The sequence below is a fragment of the Periplaneta americana genome, chromosome 6 (assembly GCF_040183065.1).
Source record: "Periplaneta americana isolate PAMFEO1 chromosome 6, P.americana_PAMFEO1_priV1, whole genome shotgun sequence".
NCBI classification, from domain to species: domain Eukaryota; kingdom Metazoa; phylum Arthropoda; class Insecta; order Blattodea; family Blattidae; genus Periplaneta; species Periplaneta americana.
The window spans coordinates 39,802,589-39,826,460 of NC_091122.1; the positions used below are offsets into that span (position 1 = coordinate 39,802,589).

General features: G+C 34.0%; 1 protein-coding gene across 19 annotated transcripts in view; it reads left to right on the forward strand.

Moving 5' to 3' along the window:
• The window catches only part of Rbp (RIM-binding protein), a 409,454-nt gene that overhangs the window by 371,000 nt on the left and 14,582 nt on the right, over window positions 1–23,872 (forward strand). For 8 of the 19 annotated variants that reach the window (XM_069827954.1, XM_069827944.1, XM_069827950.1 and 5 more), the window contains one exon: window positions 4,325–4,614. The exons of 1 other annotated variant lie outside the window; for it this stretch is intronic. In XM_069827954.1, the coding sequence (XP_069684055.1) occupies window positions 4,325–4,416 (92 nt within the window). In that variant the 3' untranslated portion in view covers window positions 4,417–4,614. Of the gene's footprint in view, window positions 1–4,324; window positions 4,677–23,872 lie in introns of those variants that run through there. 10 more of the 19 variants (XM_069827939.1, XM_069827946.1, XM_069827952.1 and 7 more) reach the window with 4 other exon arrangements.

Below are 23,872 nucleotides of genomic sequence, written 5' to 3' on the forward strand. Positions count from 1 at the left end.
TTCATCTCTGAGCTTAAATTGGTGGTTTTGTAGTTTACCCATTTAAGGTTAAAGAGAATGAATGATCACCAATGGCTGGTGTTGTCCATTACCATCACCAAAGTTCAAAATTACTTTCCAAAGATGTCCTTTCCAATTAGCCCTCATCACCATAATCTAATTTACATAGAGTAAGAGAGGCTTACGAATTTTTTCGAAAAATAAGTAATTTTATGAAAACATATTGTGACATGTATAATCTTTCAGAAAAATTTTCTCGTACTACTAAACAAAACATCCAGTCTGGTGATTTAAATATTGGTGTGTATGCAATATCCTTCCATGTTGCATGATTGATTGGTTGACTTACTTCCATGTTCTAATGATATCCAACTGACTCTCTCATGAGAGGTTCATACACTGCTTACTTAAAAAAAAACAACTAACGTTTACTAAAGATGCATGTAGCTAAATCATATTTTATAACGCAGTTCGAATTCTATGAGTAAATACCGGTATTTATAGTAATCGTTAATTCTGTACACACTTGCACGTTAAAATGTTTACGGTAATGTTAAACTGGAAGCAGCCATGTCATTTTCAATGATCATACATTTATAATAATTGATTTCAAATGTATTTTTCACATTTATACGTCTCTGTTTGTGATATGGAGCACTAAATCCAAATAAAAAATTGACGATACACCATATTACATGTAATATCTCAGCTATTTATACATTTTACAATTATCAATTTGGACCTGGGTTCGATCCCCTGCATACCCGTGATTTATAACTTGTGTTGGGCAAGCCTGCGGTCCAGGTAACACAGGGGTTTTCTCTGGGAGCTCCAGTTCTCCTGTGACATTCCAACAAATCTACATCATCATCTCATTTCATCGTGAGTGTAGCATATTATATTTTATTTATGCCTCCTATGGCTCACCCTAGGCAATGACTTTGTCGGTAAATTGTCTACACAACTGCCTTCATATAGGTGAATGGCGAACAGTCAAATAGCCGCCATAAGTAAATATATATATATTATTGTTAAGAAAATCAATTAACAATTGAATGTCCCGGTGGAATAAGGACTAATTCATTTTGTGAAAACATTTATGCCATAGATTCTTATTCCAGGAGGGTACAGGTACAATATTCAGTTTCTTTTTAAAGTTAATATTACTCAAGATTCATCTTGATAATTCAAGTACACATGTTAGAACATTTTTTTTTTAATGGCAGGGCGTTTAACATTCTAAAACAAAAAATGTAAAACATAATTATATAATAGGCCTACATCAAACTGCACATTATTTTTTGAAATGTAAATAAATACCTGTACAAGTACTGGTATGCATTGTGCCACAAACTATTAATGTTTCAATAGCGTAACCAGTAAGCAAAACTAATTGGAACCATTAAAAATTTTTAGTCTCTTAACATACACATAACTTTATTCCATGTTTGTACAAGTTCCATTAGACACTACGAAACCATAACTTTGCTACTATCTTCCAAACCTCTTCCCAAAAGATTTTGTTTTCATTCTTGAATATGAATATGAATATTTAGTGTCAACTTGATTCATATTTCATGTAGTAGTGGCCCTCACATTTTACTGATGTTGATGCTTGAAAAGTACCTTTAAATTCTGTGGTCGGTATATTTTATTTAAAATATCCCATTGCGGTTCTGTAAATCTGAATTGATCCATTTAAACTACTAACAAAAAGGCTAATACTTTCAGGTCGTTGCTGCAACTTTATTTTTAATTACTTTCACACTATGCATACTCTTGTATGTCAGCTGTGTTTCAATCGCTGGATTGAAATGCTTCTTTTAAATGCAATATTTGTTATATTATGATTATTATAATACGTTTCAGGCTGTAAAAACTCTTCGAATATACTGAGTTACCAATATATTTTTAAGAAAATCTGGCTCACAAACAGTTTTCTAGTGATTGTCGTATTTTAGTCCAAGTCGTCTTAAAGATAATCGTTTTGGAAAATCTAAACAAATTTATTATTTTTTTTTTTACCATTGGCAGGTACTTAACTTTACGTCATTCACTCAAGTGTCACCGTTTGTCAATGACTGAAACTGTAGTTCGTTTGAAATTCTGGCTAATGTCCAATCCAAGTTTCATTTAATTTTGGTATCTATATTAGGCATCTGGCACCTGAGAACTACGTATAAATTTCTTTATCGATTAGTTCATCCATTCCGATGTGATTCAGTCTTGGATTTCTCAAAATATTTTCCTCAGGTTCATGCTTTCAGATGTGTTAAAAACATATACAATATTTATAATTGATTAATATTTTTCTTCTTTTACATACCGTATATAAGAAACATAGTTTATGTTGTAGAAGAATTAAATTGTTATATTTATTTAATGTCGCAGCTTACATGTTAAAGCGTTTTTGGTATTGGCTGACGTGGAATGTAAACATTAGGAAAATTTTCAATACATTAATTTACCTTATATTTTGAGTTGATAAATTTACCCTTCCTTTTGACCATTGACAGTAAAATGTGTTTGCAACAACTACAAAATTTTAATACAAGTTAAGTACGGTATGTTTTATTCCTTTGACAGAAGACTGTAAAATATGTTCAGTACTTTTGGAGTCTGAATTCAGGGGACTCGGGTTCGATCCCAGAAAGAAAGTGGAGATTTATGTCTACCGGTTTTGCAAGGAATTTGTTACTTGTTTTGTTTTTCCTTTATAATGTCTTAATTGGTAGCCTTACATCTTGCTAACTACATATGGTAAACAAGGTGACCCATTACTTATGCCTGTGTAGGGTGGATTCAGAATTCTCACTAGAGAGAGAATGGAATAAGCCAAAAGTTTCATTATTTGAAGGATAAATATAATAATAATTATTTTGTAGTCTATTATAAGGTCTACGTTTATGCTGATAAATTTGTAAAAATATATTTCATTGACAATAATTATTTATAAGTTAAATGAAAATTAATTTAATACAATTTAGTCAATTATTCCACACACACACACACACACACACACACACACTGGTAATTGATCATATGGATATTTTCTTATATTGCGTTTTATGCTGATCAGTTTCGTAACATACCTGCTGAAGGTCATACAAGAGAGTTGTCCCTTTCAGTGTAGCAATATAAATAAAGACAAAGTCATATTATTTTACCTAATATTTTTTGAAGTGACGTATTTTATACAGGGGGAGTTTTAAGTCCACCGACAAACTTCAGGGGGTGATTCCTGACTGAAAATGGAGCACAAAAGTTCATATCACCTTGTGTCCGGAAATGCATAGTTTCAACGGTAGATGGCACTGACGACATTCTCTCATAACTTGCAGTGTGCGTTTTGTGTGTTGCAGATAATGTGATTTAAGCAACGTAGAAGCACAATGGTCCGGTATTCATTTCAGGAACAAGATGATGTACCGAAAAATGGCTCCAAATGTTGTGTGATGTGGGTGGTGCTGTCTGTCAGGGTACATGACTCGGTACATCTGTGCTGCCTCTCGACCGTTTCCACTTGCTTGGCCACCATCTCGGCTTGTTCCTGGAATGAATATCATACCATTGTACTTCTACGTTGCTTAAATCACACTATCTGCAACACACAAAACACACACTGCAAGTTACGAGAGAATGTTGTCAGTGCCATCTACTGTGGCACAAGGTGATATGAACTTTTGTGCTCCATTTTCAGTCAGGAATCATGCCCTGAAGTTTGTTGATGGACTCAAAACTCACTCTGTATAACATACTATGATGTAAAGAAATCGCTAACATAAATTTTAAAGTATTTACGACTGTTACATAAATCGATTGTAAAAGGTACTCAGGTTGTGCCTATACAAAATCAATTTTTTTAAAGTTCATTCTTTTTAATATTATTGCATCAATTAGTGGAGTAACTGCGTATGAATTAGAATATCGTGAGATTAATTCCAGGCAGAAGCAAGAGGTTTTTGTCTTTGCTTTGACTTTAAAATAATTTTGGACCATATCAACTTAAAACTAATCGGTTTTCTTACCGCTTACCCGGCTAAAAAGCAACTGAGCTGAGTGTTGCATTCGCTTTTATGGATTACTTACAATTTGGAGGTATAATTTGGCTTTAATCAGAATGTGAAGCTGATAGAATGAGTATGGAGACCTCTATTAGAACATGGTAGCTAAGTCATTTGGTTGGATTATGTTGGGCTGAGCTGATGAGCTGGTGGGTGTATTCTCCGCTCTGTCTCTCTTTCTCCTCTCGATGTCTCTCTCTGTCTCTTTCTCTCTGTCTCTCTCTGTCAGTCTGTCTGTGTGTCTCTCTCTTTGTTGCTAGATCATCTACCTACACAGACACAGTTAGACTATAGGGCCGATCACAACACTAGCCTCCAGGTAAGTACTTTGGTACAAATGAACTTAGCATAATTATTCCCCCATTCTCCTGTCTCTGTGCATGGCTTTTAACTTTATGGATGGTGTATTTTATTGCTGATTATATACATAAATACACATACAGTCACATAAATGCACACTCACTGTCACCTACGTAAGCTATATTCACAAGCTTACTATTGAAATAGGTAAATGAATAATAATCAACACCGTTGCTAAGGTTCAAGAGAACTTCTCTTCAAAATGTAATATATTTACACATTGGTTTAGGTTAGAAAATAAATAAGAGTATACTTATTTAATAATTTAATTAAAAATAGGTCCATGTAATATTGTTTTATAATAATGAAAGTATACATCTGACGTGGGATTGCATTATAGTGTTTAAATAAATGACGTTAATATGTAATGAAAAACAATCTACAGGTTACTAACAAATATTGTTGTTGTTTGTTGTTTTCTAATGCCAGGGGTTTAAGGGTATATGTACGTGAACGACCACAAATATTATCAGAAAATACAGGCTCTAAATTTCTAAAATTGTATAAGAAAATGAACTCACAATTGGACAAAAATTACAATGTACCACAACAAGACTTATTAGAACTTAAATATCTGATAAAAGTATAAGAAAGGTTACTAATACTATTTTTCAAACCAGTTTTATCAGAATATGAAAAAAAAATCTGCAGTTACATCATTGGTAACTATAACATTGTTATGGTCTCTCTGACATCTTTAATATTTTTCCTGCATGTAATAAACACTTATTTCTGAGAAGTAGACTACTCTCAGACATGTAGAGTTGTTTATTTTATTACAATTAATTTTTTATTTGTCCTATATAAAATATATTGAAATTTACATAATGTTTTGTGACCTAATTTTCCTATTTTCAGAGAGATGGGCATTACTGTACTCTGCCTTTTGCATAAATATATGTTAAATCAGTGTACAAAATTTCAGAATTATATCTCTAATGGTTGTGGAGTTATGAAATAATATGTATGAAAATTTTCAAATTTTGGAAAATTTAATTTAGAGTACAAAGTGAATTCTTAAAAATATTATTAGTAATCTTTTTTATACTTTTATCAGATATTTAAGTTCTAATAAGACTTGTTGTGGTGCCACATAATTTTTGTCCAATTGTGAGTTCATGTCCTTATAAAATTTTAGAAACATACAGCCTGCATTTTCTGATAATATTTGTGGTCGTTCATGTACATATACCCTTAACAATAAAGTAATTTGACCTCTTGCACTCCAATACTTTTCAAAGATATTGTCATGATCAGCCACTGAAGCACAGGTATGGCAAGTTGTAGCCGATTTAAGTGAACACCATATTTTAACGTTTTGGTGGCTACTTCATCCACACACAACCCCCAGAATGTCTGGAGGACCACGCCTGCTGTTGGTTGACGGGTCTACTAGACCTAGTTGGAAGATCTTGTTGATCACCAGCTTTCCCTCTTTAAGCCACTGGAGGACGATTTTAGTGCCATAGTAGGTCAGCACTAGGAACAGAAAAGTAGAAAGGGTAGGAAGCAAAGTGAAATGAACCCCTAGGCCTCGAATGCTCTAATACTGTCGGGGTCGAAGAAAGTAAGAGTTCAGTCAGAGGACTGGATAGGAAAGGGTAAAGAGAATAGAGAAAAATTATACCAAATTCAGTCATTAACTCATCAAGCTGACCAGTGCTAATGGATGAGTAGCCCCTCCCTTTAGTTCAGCTCGTAAAATTATGCTTACTAACAGCTGCACCACGGGAAGGTAGGGATGGGACATTGGGTATTTGTCCAGGTTGGTTCCTTAAAGCCTTCAATGGGAAGGATTAATGGCGCTCCCCCCTGTATTCGACAAATACCGTTTTGCAGCCTAACAAATATTGTTCAAGCAACGTTTCATAAAAATAGTTCATTATTCTTTTTCTGAAGAATAAACACGAAAAATTAATTCAGCGCTCACAGAAGTGGGTAGAGAATGCTGTACAGTTGGCTTTAAATTAAAAATATTTAATTTTCTTTTAAATGTTATTTTAATAATTCCACTTCTAAATATTAGACTGGTGACTCATATCATGTAGCTATGATGTACTATATAGTTTATGAAGTGCAATAATTATTTCAGTTTCAAGCAGTGTTCATTAAAAGTATTGTCATTGTCTTCTATAATATCCCTACTGAGAACTACAAATTTAATGGTAATTAATACTTGTTTTTTGTTGTTACTCGGAACTTTAAAGTTACGTCTCCTACTAACTAAAAAAGTATTTACTACTTTGTTTGTAAGTCGTTACATGAGGCTCAATCATACATTCTCTTATCAAAATCTCCAAATTTCTGGGGTACTTGCACCGTCCAATAAAAACATGAACAACCAAAATTTCGGACCTACATAAAGGCTTCAGTAAAGAAGAAAGCAGAAAATACGAAAGACTAGAGAAAGCTTGGTTTGCAGTGAAAGATCTGCCCTTGGGCAGAACATGATGAATGAATGAATAATAGTTTCAGCATTAGAGAAGACAAGGAGCAATTTTATTCTCCTGTTTGATACATTATCTGTCACGAGCTGGGGAATAGCTCCTTGAAATGGATCCAACAGATAGATCTCCCACACCTTGCCTTCCCTGATGATGAAGCCGATTCTTACTTTGAAATGTTAGTTACCGGTATTTCTCCATTTTTAATGTGGTGCAAGAACATAAAAATCGTGCACTATATTGAACAAGTTGAAAATCATATATGAGGCACTCTCAGAAGTAAAGTGATACAAGTGACATTTTAAAAAAAATTGAGATAAGTGTATATTCTAAATCTTTAATGTCACTTCTGTTCAGAGAAAAAGTAATATAAGTGCAGTTCCAGTCAGTGCTGCTCCATATTGGCCTTACTCTTGTATTACAATGCATACAGAGTTTTGACTGAGAGGCAAACTAATACAAGTGCATTGTTTACATATTGTTGTTGCGTTTCTTCTGTTTATGACCAATTCATTTGGCACAATGGAGAGAAGTAATAGATTACATATTCGAAACATCTTCGTGGAAGGCCTGCACACATTGAGCTGGACCAACTATACAATAAGAATAACTTTTGCTACGTGGAGCAACTTGCAATAGCTAAAGAAATTCATCCATACACTACTCTTTATTTGGTGACCTGAAGCATGAAGGATGGTCCTATAATAAGGACTGCAGGTGGTGGAAGAGTGCATGGAAGAGAAAGTTCAAGGAATACTCGCGGTAGACTCCTACTACAGATGCACTTCATGACAGAAACATAGATGTTGCAGCAGAGAGAGATGCGAGTTCTTCAGATGAGGCTAGTGACGCAATGAACAGCGACTAAGGCTGAATTACATTTAAAATTAAACATTTTCTTAACCCTCTTCTTTCGGAGAACTAAAAACGACATCAATTGTTGCCCTAGAAATTGAATGTAATATTCAACCTATCAGACACTATGTATTAAAAAAGGATCTAAAAATACATTTAAAATTGCAAGCCTCATCCAGATCTCAGATGTTATTCAAAGTGTCAGATAATATCCTGTGTATTTTCTACAAAATAAACAAAGAAGAAATACGAGTCTATATCACAGACACACTCATTGTTAAAACTTCAGTTTGTGAAATTCCTCCATGGAAATGGGTAATTCCAGAACATAGCATACAAATTCCAGGAAATCATTCCAAAAATTATTCTCCATACATTCTTAAGTTAGATGCCATGGAACTACTCTGCAGCACATAAAGGATCATCTTCAAATTTATACAGATGGATCTCTAAACACTGATAATGGGACATCAGGAGCAGGGTATTATATTCCAAAATATCTAGAAAGTTACTTCATACCATGTTAATCATCCTCCGTCTTGACACTGAATTGCTAGCTATTGATGCTGCTCTTCAGTGTGTTACTCAAATTTCTGAAAAATCTAAATGCATACTTACCGAATACAAGGAAGCTATATTTAATATAGTTAAATATGTACCAAACCTATAGGCCTACACTCATAGAATTATTCCAATTCAGAAACAACTAATTAAACTAAACAAACTCTAAAAGGAAATAACATTTCAATGGATACCTAGTCATTGTGGTACACCTGGAAACGAGAAAGTCAATAACGTTGCGAAATAGGCAACATATTTGCTACCAAAACCTCTTCAAGTGATATCTCTATCCATTGCCTTTGCTTCAATAAAGTCTCATTTTATAAACTTATGGATAAAAAATTGGTTCTCTTCTGAAAAAGGAAAAATTTTACAGTCTATTCAAAAGAAACCAAATGACCTGGAAATGTACAAAAAATTGCCCAGACATGTTTAAACATTTTTAACAAGAGCCAGAACAGGTCACATTGTCACTCAATTGCACCTACACCGATTTCACATTTCGGATACTCCTACTTGTCTGTGGTCTAATAATCATGATGAAGATCTTCTATACTGTCCATCCATAAACCACAAAAGAAGTAAATTAAAATCATCAATACTAATTGCAGTATATATTGACTACTCTGGCTACTAGCAACAGGCATCTATAATGAACACCATTCAAAATACCTCTCACTTCTCATGAAAAACAAAAAATTAATGGACTATAATGGACTTATGTTGTCAGCAAACAGCTGGATACGTTAAGAAGATTGACTGAGGGATTCTTTCGGTTACACAGACACATTTTGTGTTATAATATGATAATCAGAAAGCTCAAATGCTGTTAAGACAGGAATGTTTAAATGTTGTAAGCAATGTTCTTGTTCTTGTTTTAAGTAATATATAAATACTGAAAACTGTTGCACTTATATTACTTCTCCACAAAAATATTTTCGTGGCAAAATAATAAAAGTGACTTTAGGACCCTATTTTACTTAAAATGTTTTAGAATAGATAATTTCTATTTAGAAGTTAAAAATATAGGTACCAACATACACAACTGTAAATTTACAGCAATATAGTTCTGTAATAGATTTTTTAATTTCCTTTTCGACATCAAAGTCATTTATCTCAAAACTTGCTAAATGTCATTTGTATTACTTTGCTTCTGAGTGCCTCATATAAGTCTTATCTCCAAAGTTTCGTAATTTTTTTCTTCAGTTAATTTAATTTCTGTTGTTTACAAACATGTCGAGTGATGGTATTTTTAAAATGTTCAGTTTTATTTCTAAGCATAACTCTTCCAGCACATTTTACAGTAAAATGTTGTAACATTTGAACTTTTAATATGAAGAGAGAATGTACAAAAATATTCGTCTCCTACATTCATACAGAAGCAATGAAATTTAGGCAATTGTATGTTTGAATACATTTCCCTTATTACTCATTGCAATGGGAGTTCAACCATACGTTCATAGCAGTATTGTCCTCAATAAACAAATAAATAATAAAAGAAAAATACGTCTTGTATCTGAATTTCTAAACATTCTGATTATTTTCTTTCTTATCTGTTACTTCGAGATTAAGTACAATATATAATTACATAATTATATATTTCTCGGTGTTACCACAGCATAATTAAATGCCGAAATAATTACGATTTAATAATGAAATTCAAAATCTCCTGAGAGCAAAAATCCAGATTCGTTCTAATTACTATACATACATACATACATACATACATACATACATACATACATACATACATACATACATACATACATACACACATGATGCAATCAATATATTTCCGAACTGCATTTGTATTTATTGTACCGGTTAACATACATGAGCGTATCACTGAAGATCATTGCTTTCATGCTTGTTGAGTCAGTCTATCAAACAGCATCAGATTGTTTTTAAGAATTGAGCTTCAACACGTAATTTTATGCAAACATGTCGGGGAGCTATTACGATTTTTCCTGGAATCTCTTCATTTACGCCTTGTGGATAGTCTTCTTCTTCTTCTCTATCTTTCAAGTGATGCATATAGTATAGGTTCCAGGCATTTGGGGATATTCAAAAGGCTGTCCTGAAGAAAATCCATCTGGTGGTCCTACTGTCCTGTTTTAAAAATTGATTATTAAGGGTTAATTTTTATTCGTCACATAAATAGAGGAATGATATTAACAATATTGTTACTGAATAATTTCAAGGGAAAAATTGTTCGGGGCCGAGTATCGAACTTGGGACCTTTGGCTGGGACCACCAACGCCCTACCGATTAAATAGGAAAAATTGAGCTGGTGTCTGGTACATTCCTGGGAAGCTCAATCGGTAGAGCGTTGCCGCGCTCAGCCAAAGATCCCGGGTTCGATACCCGGCTCTGGAACAATTTTTTTCTTGAAATTATTCAAATCAGCTTCACAGGGAGCTATACCTGAAAGCCAGACTTGAATATTGTTATTATATGAGATATACTTTGCTAAACTTCAACCCTAAAATATTAATGTAAAATAGGATTAATAATAATAATAATAATAATAATAATAATGTTTAAAATAATTTTCGACTCAAAGAAATACTTTGGATAGGATCTTCTTGTCACCAAACGTAAGTACAGAATAGTCCCGAAGTTCGCTCAGCCTCCTATCAAATTGAGTACTGGGTCTTTCCTGGGGATGAAAAGGCTCTCGGAGCGTGGTGCCGACCACACCACCTCATTCTAGTGCCGAGGTCAAGAAAGCATGGTGGTCTACCTTCTTGACCCCCAAGTGCCTTCATGATATGTATAGGGAATACCTTTACTTTGAGAAATTAACATGTATTTTGCACCTATTTTCCTAAATGGAATATTAAAGCTATAAAATCGATGATAAAGAATTATTATTATTCATCATTAAACAGCAAATATGTTAATCCTAGCTGTGTTTCTTCCAAGTCCAAATTTTTAAGCACGGTTCTTGTGCACATTCAAAATGGCCATGTGATTGATTGAGCCTTTTCTGAGTCATTGTTAACCACAGAAAAGTTTCTTTGTTTTTAGTTTTTTTCAAAGCAAAAATATCATCTTTGAGCTGTAGCATGGAAACAAGCATTGTTAGAATTAGACTTTGGAATTCCACGAATTCAGAAACATTTTACGAGTAACATTTATTTTCAGGGATTCCACTACATCTCATGTTTTTATGTTCAGCATTTTCACACGTGCAACCAAAAGATTACATAGTCACTAATATTGTTGTCGAAAAAACATCTTACATAGCGTCATCTACTTTACCAGTAACAAAATTTTCTAGTGTTTATTAATTCATTGTTTGGAAATGTTTGTTAACGAATACAATTGCACAGTTCGTAATTTTATAAAATGCACACTCAGAAAAAGTATTCACATCTGTAATTGTATGCTGTTATTCAAGCATCGAGACATTTCCATTTGCTTCGAAATCTGTGGCTCTGTTAATTTTAGATTACGCACTCTCTTTGTCGTTTGGTCCAGAAAGGTTCAAAGCTTCAGATTTACCACAAGTGATATGTAACAATTTTTTAATGAGGCATGTTGCTTTGTGAAAGTGAAGGTTTACAGTTTGTAGTTTTGCATTAATTGCCTCAATGGTAATGAAAATCATTACTAACATATTTAAGCAAGCAAAGTGTTCTAATGACTTCGTCAGTGATAAGTGACCCCATGTTCCTGTAATAACATTACTTCTATCATTCTCAGAAAATTCTGAAAGAAACAAAAATACATCTTTGTAGCTGTTTATCATGGATCTTAAACCAAGAGCTTTGTGATAGTGAATCGTATTGGGTCTCAAGTCTCGCATTTTATTTTGTTTAATGTTCATCTGTTTTTCTGATGGCATTAAACCAATTCAACCTTTTTGAAGACTCCTTTACCACATTGAGACAGTCTTTAATAGCACATTTTTACAAGTTGTGATATGTCTTAACGCCATCTTACACTGCTAAATTTAAGTAATGCATTAAACAGTGCATTGACCTTTCCTTTGAATTAACTTGTAAAATTCTAGACTGTAGCTCCGTATATTTCCCATCCAAGTTTGCAGTAGCCTACTGCTATAACGATAACACTGCCCGTGGCAATTTTTCATACTTAACCTAGACTTAATAGAACATTATTAACAATTGAATAGTGTTGTTGCATCTGTTGCTGAAATGAAATAATTTTATTTTTTTTAAGCTCTTCGGAAACAACACTCAAACATATAGAAACATGTTCTTTTACGGCTACATTAGTTATTTCATCAAAAAGGTGATCAAACTACTAATTCCACAATTTGGGACATCTGGCCGACATCTACGGCTGACCACTAGGATCCAGAAAACAAAGCAGAGGTTAACTTAAAAATAAAATGCAATGTGATTCGCGGAGAGAATACAGAATAATGATAAGTTTAAAAATAAAGTACAATTTGATTTCGGAGAAACATGAGATGAAAGTACAATGAAGAGTAATGAAATGAAGTATAAAAAAATATATATTACGTAGTGTTATACAAGTGATTGTGTAAAATGATTATTGAATCTTTCAATACCATTATGCAAATTTTGTTAATGTCCTCATTAAAAAATTTAAGAGAAAGAAGAATGGTTTTGATTAACTTAAATGAAGTTCCTCTAGCGCCAAAAAGAAGTCTTTTCACTTCCCATGTATTAATATTCATTTTGTATCTCTCACTGAAGTGAGGAATACATGGATTGTAAGTAGACTTCTTTTCATCATTAACGTTATTGGCTTGTTGACCATCCTTCTCAAAACAGACAGTGGGATCAAGAATGAGACTTCTTTGATTCCGGCGATCGATGGCTATAATGTTCTCTGGATTTCACTAGCTAGTAAACGAAGCATTTTTTAGCTGTAATTTAAAGCATTTCATTTTCCGAGTCGTGTAACTTACTTGCAGGATTATCCTTCAAAATAGCTTGTAAACACCAGTGAATCTTAACTTCAGAACTTAATAAGCTAGTAAAAATTACTTATTTGATCTGTATGTCAGATTCAGCCTTGAAGGAACATTCACCCCATTTTTCACCGCCTCTGTTTTGCACCATGATTCTTGATGACAGTGAGTTGTTTCATAGCACTGAATTTTATTAATGGTGTTTCCAGTTGAAAAACTATAAGAAATGGAAACTGAAGTCCCCTTTGGTAGAAACATTCAATAACTTTTCATTTTCGGCTTTCTTGCAAACTTAGCACAGTGTTATGGCCTTATTTCCATCTTAATAATCCAAGAATATTTAACCTGCCACGAATTTTTAAAAGTTTTCCCACCCTTTGATTCCCTTTCAGCCTAGATCATATATGTAACAGATAACTCATTGCTATGTTAAAATCGGCAGCATTTTGAAGAGAGCAACCGCCAGGATTGCCACCCGTCCGCCGTAAACGAACACGAGATGGCAGTACAGTCGCTAATGCAATTCAAATGGGAATTATGACTTGAATCCTTATGTAACAACTAGATGGCAGAGTAGTAAACTTGACAAAAGTTGTTAACGTGAAAGTCTATAAGGCCGATCTATCTGTTACATATATGATCTAGGCTTTCAGCACTTTACTTTTACTGAATTTCGCACAATATGCGCTATTAAATGCTCGGTTGTTTCCAAATAAAGGGTAAATGGTTTAATCTTGCTAAACCATTCGATTTATAAATTTCTAAATGCTGGGTGGAAATATTTATCATTTCGTGCCTGCTTTGTTACAAACTTACTTATAATGTTACTACGAATATTAAACTAAGGGATCATGGTAAAAAATGCAAATCTATCCAATTAGAGGCTCTGAAAGGCCCTTAGCGGGCAGGATATTGAAGCTTTCACCTCACGAGACAGTCAGTACTGAGTAGTAATATAGATGTCAGCTCTACCTGCCTTCACTCCCAAGGAAATCCCCCCTGGTGCTCATTTCTGTTAGAGGTTAAGTGAACCCTAGTAAGGCGGAAAGATTACATTGTTGGAAAAAATCCATGACCCTATTGGAAATCGAATTCACGACCTTCCGGCTTACAGCGCAGTGTCTTAACTGCGTCTTTGACATCATCGCATGTGCACAAATTAATTAACAAATTTCTTTCTGGGTCTGTATGATTCGCAGTGGTGTGGTTATCGATCATCAATATAGTTCATCTCAAAACAGAACCTGAGTAATAAGAGATAATAGACTGATTGGTGCAAGTCTACAACCCTATGGACTGTTACTGAATTCCTATTGTCATCCATCTCGGCTACCAGTTGCTGCAGCACTGCTTTTTGTCTTATTTCTCTGTTTGTCTTGCATGATATCTTCATACACACTCCAAAAATTAAAATGAAACACTTTCTACAGGTTCTTTCAACTATTTTTAGACACTTCGTCTATAGCATTCCTGCACAAACAGCGCTCAACGAGCGCGCGTGCTCCTCCGGAGCGGGAGAGCCGTGTTTTCCGCTCGCCGAAACGGAGAGAAAGATTCGTCAGAATGATATAGACTTGCTATAGGTAGAGGAGAGGGAAACTACCATTCAGCTATCTAGTGAAGAGCAGTGTGTAGGCCTATTCTCAGTAACTGTTTCACGTTGCTTACCTACTGCTACAGTAAAGTGTGGAGCAATCTAAAAGACGGAACATAACATTTAACATGTAACGATTTACAGCTCCAACTTATTGATCTTCAATGTGACCTAAGGGCTAAAGATCGTTGGAATAATACTACTAGCCTGGTTGAGTTTTACAAGACTAAACATTAGCAATAATAACCACGACTACACAGGCTGGCTGTGAAAATTATTGCTATGTTTGGCTCAACATTTATATTTGTGAGCAGCAGTTTTCTATAATCAACTTTAATGAAGGCAGATATCGAACATCTGTAACTGATGTTTCATTACGATCAGTAGCCTACTGTTCCTTTCAGCTGCCAACAGCATAAAACCTCGTTTTGATGTACTGATAAATAAAAATATAACAAAATGATATTGTACATTTAAGTAGCTATAGAATTTCTATTATTTCTGTAAAATAAATATTTCTTTATTAATTAATAATAGTCCAAGATAGTTTTGCAAACACTGAACGGGAATTCATTTCATAAACACTCGTACTAGTACTTTCTTTTTTTGTATATTTTCTTCCAGTCCACCCTTATACAGAGTGCAGCCAATATCTGCATTCTGCTCATGAGCTGTGAGCCGGCTCACAGAGCGCAAACCTTGTGCAGGCCTGGTCTATAGATTTACCATTATTAATTGTATAGACAGTGAGAAGGATATTCGAGTGGTCAGAACTTATTCAAGATGTGCAACCCTTCTTCCTTGTGTTCTATGTCATCAAAATTATTATCGGAAAATATTATTACTAGCCAAGGCAAATATTTTCAATATTAAATTTTACTACTGATTAGCATGTAATTCATTTTTCTATCTGTGCACTAACTATATGCGACACAAAAATAAACTAGTACTTACTTACTTACTTACTGGCTTTTAAGGAACCCGGAGGTTCATTGCCACCCTCACATAAGCCCGCCATTGGTTCCTATCCTGAGCAAGATTAATCCAGTCTCTACCATCATATGCCACCTCCCTCAAATCCATTTTAATATTATCCTCCCATCTACGTCTCGGCCTCCCCAAAGGTCTTTTCCCCTCTGGCCTCCCAACTAACACTCTATATGCATTTCTGGATTCGCCCATACGTGCTACATGCCCTGCCCATCTCAAACGTCTGCATTTAATGTTCCTAATTATGTCAGGTGAAGAATACAAAGCGTGCAGTTCTGTGTTGTGTAACTTTCTCCATTCTCCTGTAACTTCATCCCTCTTAGCCTCAAATATTTTCCTGAGAACCTTATTCTCAAATACCCTTAATCTCTGTTCCTCTCTCAAAGTGAGAGTCCAAGTTTCACAGCCATACAGAACAACCGGTAATATAACTGTTTTATAAATTCTAACTTTCAGATTTTTTGACAGCAGACTACATGACAAAAGCTTCTCAACTGAATAATAACAGGCATTTCCCATATTTATTCTGTGTTTAATTTCCTCCCCTGTGTCATTTATATTTGTTACCGGTACTGTTGCTCCAAGATATTTGAATTTTTTCACCTCTTCGAAGGATAAATCTCCAATTTTTATAGTTCCATATCGTACAATATTCTGATCACGAGACATAATCATATACTTAGTCTTTTCGGGATTTACTTCCAACTCTATCGTTTTACTTGCTTCAAGTAGAATTTCCGCGTTTTCCCTATTTGTTTGTGGATTTTCTCCTAACATATTCACGTCATCTGCATAGACAAGAAGCTGATGTAACCTGTTCAATTCCAAACCCTCTGTGTTATCCTGAACTTTCCTAATGGCATATTCTAGAGCGAAGTTAAAAAGTAAAGGTGATAGTGCATCTCTCTGCTTTAGCCCTCAGTGAATTGGAAAAGCATCAGATAGAAACTGGCCTATACGGAATCTGCTGTAAGTTTCACTAAGACACATGAAAAATAAACTAGTAGAATGTAAAATTACAGGAAATTAGTACTGGTAAATTAAAACTTTAACATTATTAGTTTTGCACAGTGGTAAGAGAATCTATGAAGTACCGGTAATTGCTAAAATAAATGGTGAGCTAAATACAATAATTAAAGAAATAATTAAATTGATTGATAGTGTTCTGAAATAAATGTTGGTCGCATTTACGTGCAGTGAGAGGGGTAGAAGGGTGGACTGTAGCCTATCAACTCTACTCTGAAGGTACCATCCCAAGTTTGATTATTGCTAGAATCGCACTCTTCTTCATGAGATTTTCCTACAAGAACTTCGTTCGTACTGAAGTTTTCAGTTTATTCACAAATTTCCTTTCATCTGGTTTCATCACAAGTTGGTAATTGAAAAAAATATCTAATAATTTTGGGGATTTCAGTTGACTTCTTCCTCTTTCTCGCCTTCCCCCATTTCTCACTACCAGTTGCATTTTTTTACCGTAACATCATTCTAACATTTGTATAATATTACAAATAATACACTACTGACTTTCTCTCAGGAAAACTTTTATAGCAACTAACTGGTTTGCTGACAAAACGATGGAAACGCTGCGACTGTAAAGTTATATAGATTTCATCCACTAGTGTCGACAATGAGTCCATGAACATGTAGTTCGCTATAGAAAATGTTGGCGCAATAGTGGAGCAATTAAGCTTTTATGCTTTCTAAAACTGCTGTGTGCAGTTAATTTATTTCCGTATTATTGGACATAAATTGTATTAAATAGTTAATAATGCAATGCACACGTATGTTTCAAGGCTACTTCCATAGCACTGTAAATAAAGTGGGTTATGGATCTGACACCGACAAGTCCCTGGCATTTTCCCAGTTCAAAATACATAAATTAGAATGTAGCCTACCGTTCGTTATACTATACTGAATTAAACTTACTTAAAAATTTTGTTAATGACAGAGGAAAATTCCCTCCAGCACTGGGGGTCGAGCTCAGAACCCCCAATTCTACGCACTGGGTGCCCTACCACTGAGGCTCAATCCATAGCACTGGATTGAATCTTTGGAAAACAACTAATGGAGAAAGATTCGATCCAGTGCTGTGGATTGAGCTTCGGCATAGCTCAGTGGTAGAGCACCCAGTGAATAGAACTGAGGATTCTGGGTTCGATCCCCGATGTCGGAGCTAATTTTTCTCTGTCATTAACAAATAATAACCATAACAGAGAATTCTGTGGGATCAAAAAATTAATAATGTTTACTTAAAGAGGTTAAAACAATTAAATATTTGGTTTGAAAAGTGTTATTTTAGTTCTTAAGGAATGTAATTGGCACATACTGTAATTAATTTACAATTTGGTAAAATGAGGTACCGGTATAATATATCCAACATAATTCTGAATAAAAGTAGCAGATACAATTAAATAAAATACATTAAGTGTACTTCTAATGTCGAACTTGAACTTAAATTTAAGCACATTCAAAGCACAAAAGTGTAACACTAAACAAAACAATGTTTACATACTCAAAGAATAATAATCTTTAGTTTAGTTATTTGTGTGATTATAGTATTGTTATGGATGTTACCTTTATAAACAAACTCAGTATAACAATTTTTGTAACATTATCACAAACCTTATCTGATATTAAACTGCCTATTACACATATACACACATGCATTGTCTTGAAATGCTTACAAGCTTTGCAATGATGAAATGGAATGAAACAAAAAGAATGGCTGTCTTGAGATGTGAAATTGATGCCCTTTTCTTTATTTCAAACTTCATTCATTGGAATGTGAACCAAGATCCTCTCCATTTCTCCTTAATTTGCCTGCTAGTGTTATGTGACTGGAATGCTTTGCTAAATTATTGCCCAGTTTCACTATTTTATATGAATGCAATATTTTTCGATTTTCCTTCAGTTCATCTTTTTCAAGTTTTCACATGTAAACAACAATAATTTAACATATGTTCAGACTCTACTTTTGTTTCCCACAATGCATGCATATTTCTTTAAAGAAATACTACGGAAACTTTCATTTTATATTTATTTATGTTTCACACAAACAGGTAGAAAATTATGCTGGAGGAAATATGGGATTACTTCTCTACAAATATGCTGCTGTATAAATTTCCCTCTCGATTTTAAACATTATTTCTTGAACGTCAGTCAAACGTAGAGCTTGTTATGACCTATTGCACATAGAAAGTAGTTATAAAAAGAAATGTCTATTGTGTCACTACAGAGAGAATGCAGTGAAGGGAAGTTAAGAATTTTATATTGAATAGAGCTGGATATTTATGTTTGCACTTACACACACAGCATGTGAACTTAATTTATTTGATGATGGAAGACTTAGTATCCAGTATATTCCTTGTAAACTGTAATCCTAAATAATTTATATAGTTCATAGGTACGTATAGTTTCATGAAAAATATTGAACTTTGACCAAATTAGAATTGTAAGGTAAGTAGTAGTGTGTTTGTGTAATTTATGGTAAATAGTGATTCATTTCAAGTTAGAATGACGATATTTTACAATGACAAGACTTTTTAAATTTTTCAGAGGGAAATTATTATACAGACATGTGTAAGGGATTGTATCCTATATTTAAATGTTATCAGACAAAAGTGCATAACTGTCATGACAATAATTTAGTACTTCCCTTTCAATGTCATTACAAGAATGTCATGAGATGCCCAGAAAGAATTATGTTAGCTAGAAGAACAATGTGACAAATGTCAACCATAGCCTTCTGTGTAAATTGTGATTACCCATGACCACTTTATCACACAATTAGCCATCTACAATGTTTGAAGTGTCCCACATATACTGTATTTACTCAAGCTGAACTGAAATGTAAATGTTCATACATATTCTACCTTGAAATTATAGCTATCTGTCAAATTTAGAAGAAGATTTCCATTACTTCTCGTATGTGTTGCCAGAAAGTCTTGTAAATTTTGTTCGTACTTTTGTACCATTTAAATTACTAATTCTTACTAAGTCAAGTTAAATTCCAAATTAATCATTGAATGAAAGTAGTCTTGTATAATAAACTCTATTCAAATATTATATGGGAAATAAACACTAAATAAATTAATGAATAATCTCTAAATTCATACTACTGTTGAAAACTGTTCTCTCATCAATACAATATAATCCTTGCTTAATCCATTATAATATCGATTTTCTTAAAACATACTTAGAGAGCAAAACTGAAATTTATCCTTTAATGCGCTACAGTATAAGAAAACGTTTAAATTATTTAAAAAGGAAGCCTTTCGTTTCCATTCCACAAATTCTGTGCCTTTTTTGGGATTATAATTATGTGAACAATTTGGCGTTATTATTAATTTACGGTACTTTCTCATTCATTACAAACATCGTAAAAATTGGTTGTTAGAGGATTAAGGGGATGCACTACTGAATTTTCTAATTTCTACATTTTATTGAAATTTTAACAGCATATAATGATCATGATTATGAATTAATCTGGAAAATTTCAATGACCAAAGTCAAGAAATAACTTTTTTTAAAAATAAAATTTGAAAATAACACGTTTATTTTTAGAAACCGTTTTTTTGGAACCTAAAACAAGAGTTTTCTATGTTTTTAATAGTGCATATTATAGCTGAAAGACAGCTTGTGGTAATGGAGCATTGGAATTTAGCATATGAAGCAAGGATAATGTTCAAAATTTCGTTTTTTGGAACTCAAAAATCAGAATTTTATTTATTTCACATATTATATTATATTTGCATGGCTTGTAAGTAAAATATTTTTAGAGTAAAAAAAAAAAAATATATGAAATTTCTTCAAAAACTGATATTTTTCAGTAGCGCATCCCCTTAATACATAGGAAATTGACAGAAAAAAACATATAAGCGCCAGAAACTTTATTAGAAAACGACAGTTCTCTGATGCTTTTGTTCTCATAAATAATCCTCATAAGTAAGATTTTACATAAAGAGGTAATAATGTATTTTATAGTATTATTTCATTTGAGCACTGTTTGAAATATCAATAGAAGTTTTTATAATCTTTCTTTGTACAGTTTTATTAAGGTAACAAAAGAAACGATTCATTGAATAGAGGGATACTCAGCATTGTTGCTGGCAATGAAATTGTGTTGTTGTGTAGGTATATAACCACTGTTACTCCCAATATAAATTGTTTGTAGCTGTGAGAGACCAGAGAACGTGCCCTAGTTAGCAACTTGTTGATTCACTGTGTAGGACAATTTAGCTGTGAATGTGTTATTCATAGATGGGAAAGGGTTAATTACATCATAGTGGAGGGACGGAGTCCAGCACCACAGAAAGAAGCCCACACCAGCCCACAGGACTGCAGTTCGACAGCCTAGTAATGAGGGTGAATACAAGGCTTGAGAGCGTTGTTCCTTGTTCTTAAAATGAAGATACAGCTAAGTTTGAAAGAAAGGTTTTTTCTTCCTCATGCCCCCTTATTTGGTCCTTTAGACTTCTATGGCCTCCATTGAACTCACCGAAAAAAAATCTTCATATTGCAACTACACTACAGCGACTTAATTCCGATAATAGGTTAATAATTAAGTCATCCTAGACATACAGCGTGAGTATAAATGACTTCCCTGATTACGAAAATTATTTGTGGACAAACGACTGAACGTAAAAAATTGTTAAATATACGAGTGTATGGAGAAACTCTCCAAGTTTTTAAACATACCTTATAGGTGCTCGATATGGGCTTCCCTTGTGACCCTGCAGACATCAAGCCAGTAGTCCAATTCGTCCCACATACAGCTAAGTGTATCCATATCGATTACAGTGATGGCGTTGATGATGCCGGCACGTAGCTCTGTCAGACTTTCTGGTAATGGAGGTACAAAACAGAGTCTTTAACATACCCCCACAGGTAGAAGTCACACGGTGTTAAGTCAGGGGAACGTGGAGGCCAGGACAAGAGCTGCATGTCGTCTTTGTCGTTGCACTTTCCAAGTCCAAGGTGTACGGCCCTTTCTTTTTTCTCGAACCCACCGTGTCAGGGCATGTTAGAAGAGTGGCTGATGATACAGCTGGAGAGTGATAGTGCTGATTTCATATAAGAACAAAATGACGCTCCACCTCACTTCCACAACGGAGTCTGGACATTCCTGAACGACCGATTGTCAAACAAATGGATTGGTCGCGCGAGGAGAGACGACATGTAGCTCTTGTCCTGGCCTCCACGTTCCCCTGACTTAACACCGTGTGACTTCTACCTGTGGGGGTATGTTAAAGACTCTGTTTTTGTACCTCCATTACCGGAAAATCTGCCAGAGCTACGCGCCCGCATCATCAACGCCATCGCTGTAATCGATATGGATACACTTAGCCGTGTGTGGGATGAATTGAACTATCGGCTTGATGTCTGCAGGGTCACAAGAGAAGCCCATATCGAGCACCTATAAGGTATGTTTAAAAACTTGGAGAGTTTCTCCATACACTCGTAAATTTAATAATTTTCTACGTTCAATCGTTTGTCCACAAATAATTTTCATAATCAGGGAAGTCATTTATACTCACGCTGTAGACTATTAAAATATGTCTTTACCATAATTAAAGATTTTATTTTTATGTCAGCTATTATTCAAATAAGATGTATTTTAAGGTTATGCACTTACTTTTATACATATATACTTCATATTGAAATGTTGTTAAAATCTCGTTCTTTGAGATTGAAATAATTCCCATCAATCTAACACATCAACAATTTGCATACGTTTGTTCAAAGAATTTTCCTATTGCATGTTTATATTATTGTTACATTAAATCTCGTGATTTCAACAACATTTTGATCGGTTATATATGTAAATAGAATAAGTGATTAATTATATCTCGAATTGAATAATGTAATTTATCAGAAAATGGTCGTAAGATCAAATAGAATAAAAAAAATCTTCTAAATTTGGTAAAAATTGTAATTTTTAATAATCTATATGCCCTGGTGTTTGAAAATAGAGGTGAGTAGAGAGGCCTTGAATAAATATAGTGGCTCTGAATCACAGTAAGGGCTACTTATAGATAAGAGAACTGAAGGCTGTACTTGTACGTTAGTACAAGAAGTACACAACAAAATTGCAATGAAATCTTCTCATGTGCTCGTTGATCATTGGGTGTCACATTTTGGCGAGAAATGTCAACTGCCTTCATTAAGAAATAATTTTAACATTATAGTATATTTGTGTGGTATTTTTGTGTTAAGTTTTGAATTGTGTCATATTTGATTTTAATGTATTTATGTTTTATGTTTCCAGTCAATCTGTACAATGTAAAATATTGACTTCATTTTGAACAGCTGATGATTTCGAGGAGAATAATTTCCTGTTGATTTTAAATTTGCTATTAATTTTTCTTTATGTTCCTTTTCTGTGTCTTAATTTAGTAAACCGTAATAATGCATCATTTCCTGAGCCGGAAATGTATTTTTTTATAATTTGGATATGCGGATTTGAGTGACGTTCTGGAAGTACTTGAAACGGGTACAAATTATAATAACTCCTTCTGCACCACAATGCATAATTCAGTTAATGATGCATGTTCTTTAAATGTATAAATTGATCATTAGTGTCACTGGAAGTAATACACGTGACATAGTACCTGGTTTCCAAAGTTATATTGTTATAAAAAGTGATGTAGAAACTGTAAATTAGATTGGTATAATATGTGAGTATAAGCTCCTTCCTCATTCGAATCTACTAACGTATTATGTTTGATTAACCCGTGAAGTTAACATCATAATAAGATAGTATATTTCAATGGTCAATGGAAATAATACACTCTCCTCTGCCAACTTTTTTTTTCCTGTTTTCTTTCAACCTCACTCTACCTGTCCTCTGATCTTCGCCCTCTCTTCCTCCTTCCTCTCTAACATTATAATAAGTCCATCACTGTGGAGTAATGGTTTGCATGTCTGACCATGAAACGAGCAGGCCCAGGTTTAAATCTTGGTTGGAGCAAGTTACTTATAATAATAATAATAATAATAATAATAATAATAAATTTAGCCCGTACACATCCCGTAAGGGCAAGGGCCTCCTGTTGTCACAGGGAATTGCTCATAAGCAGGCTTCTAAGGTGAGAGA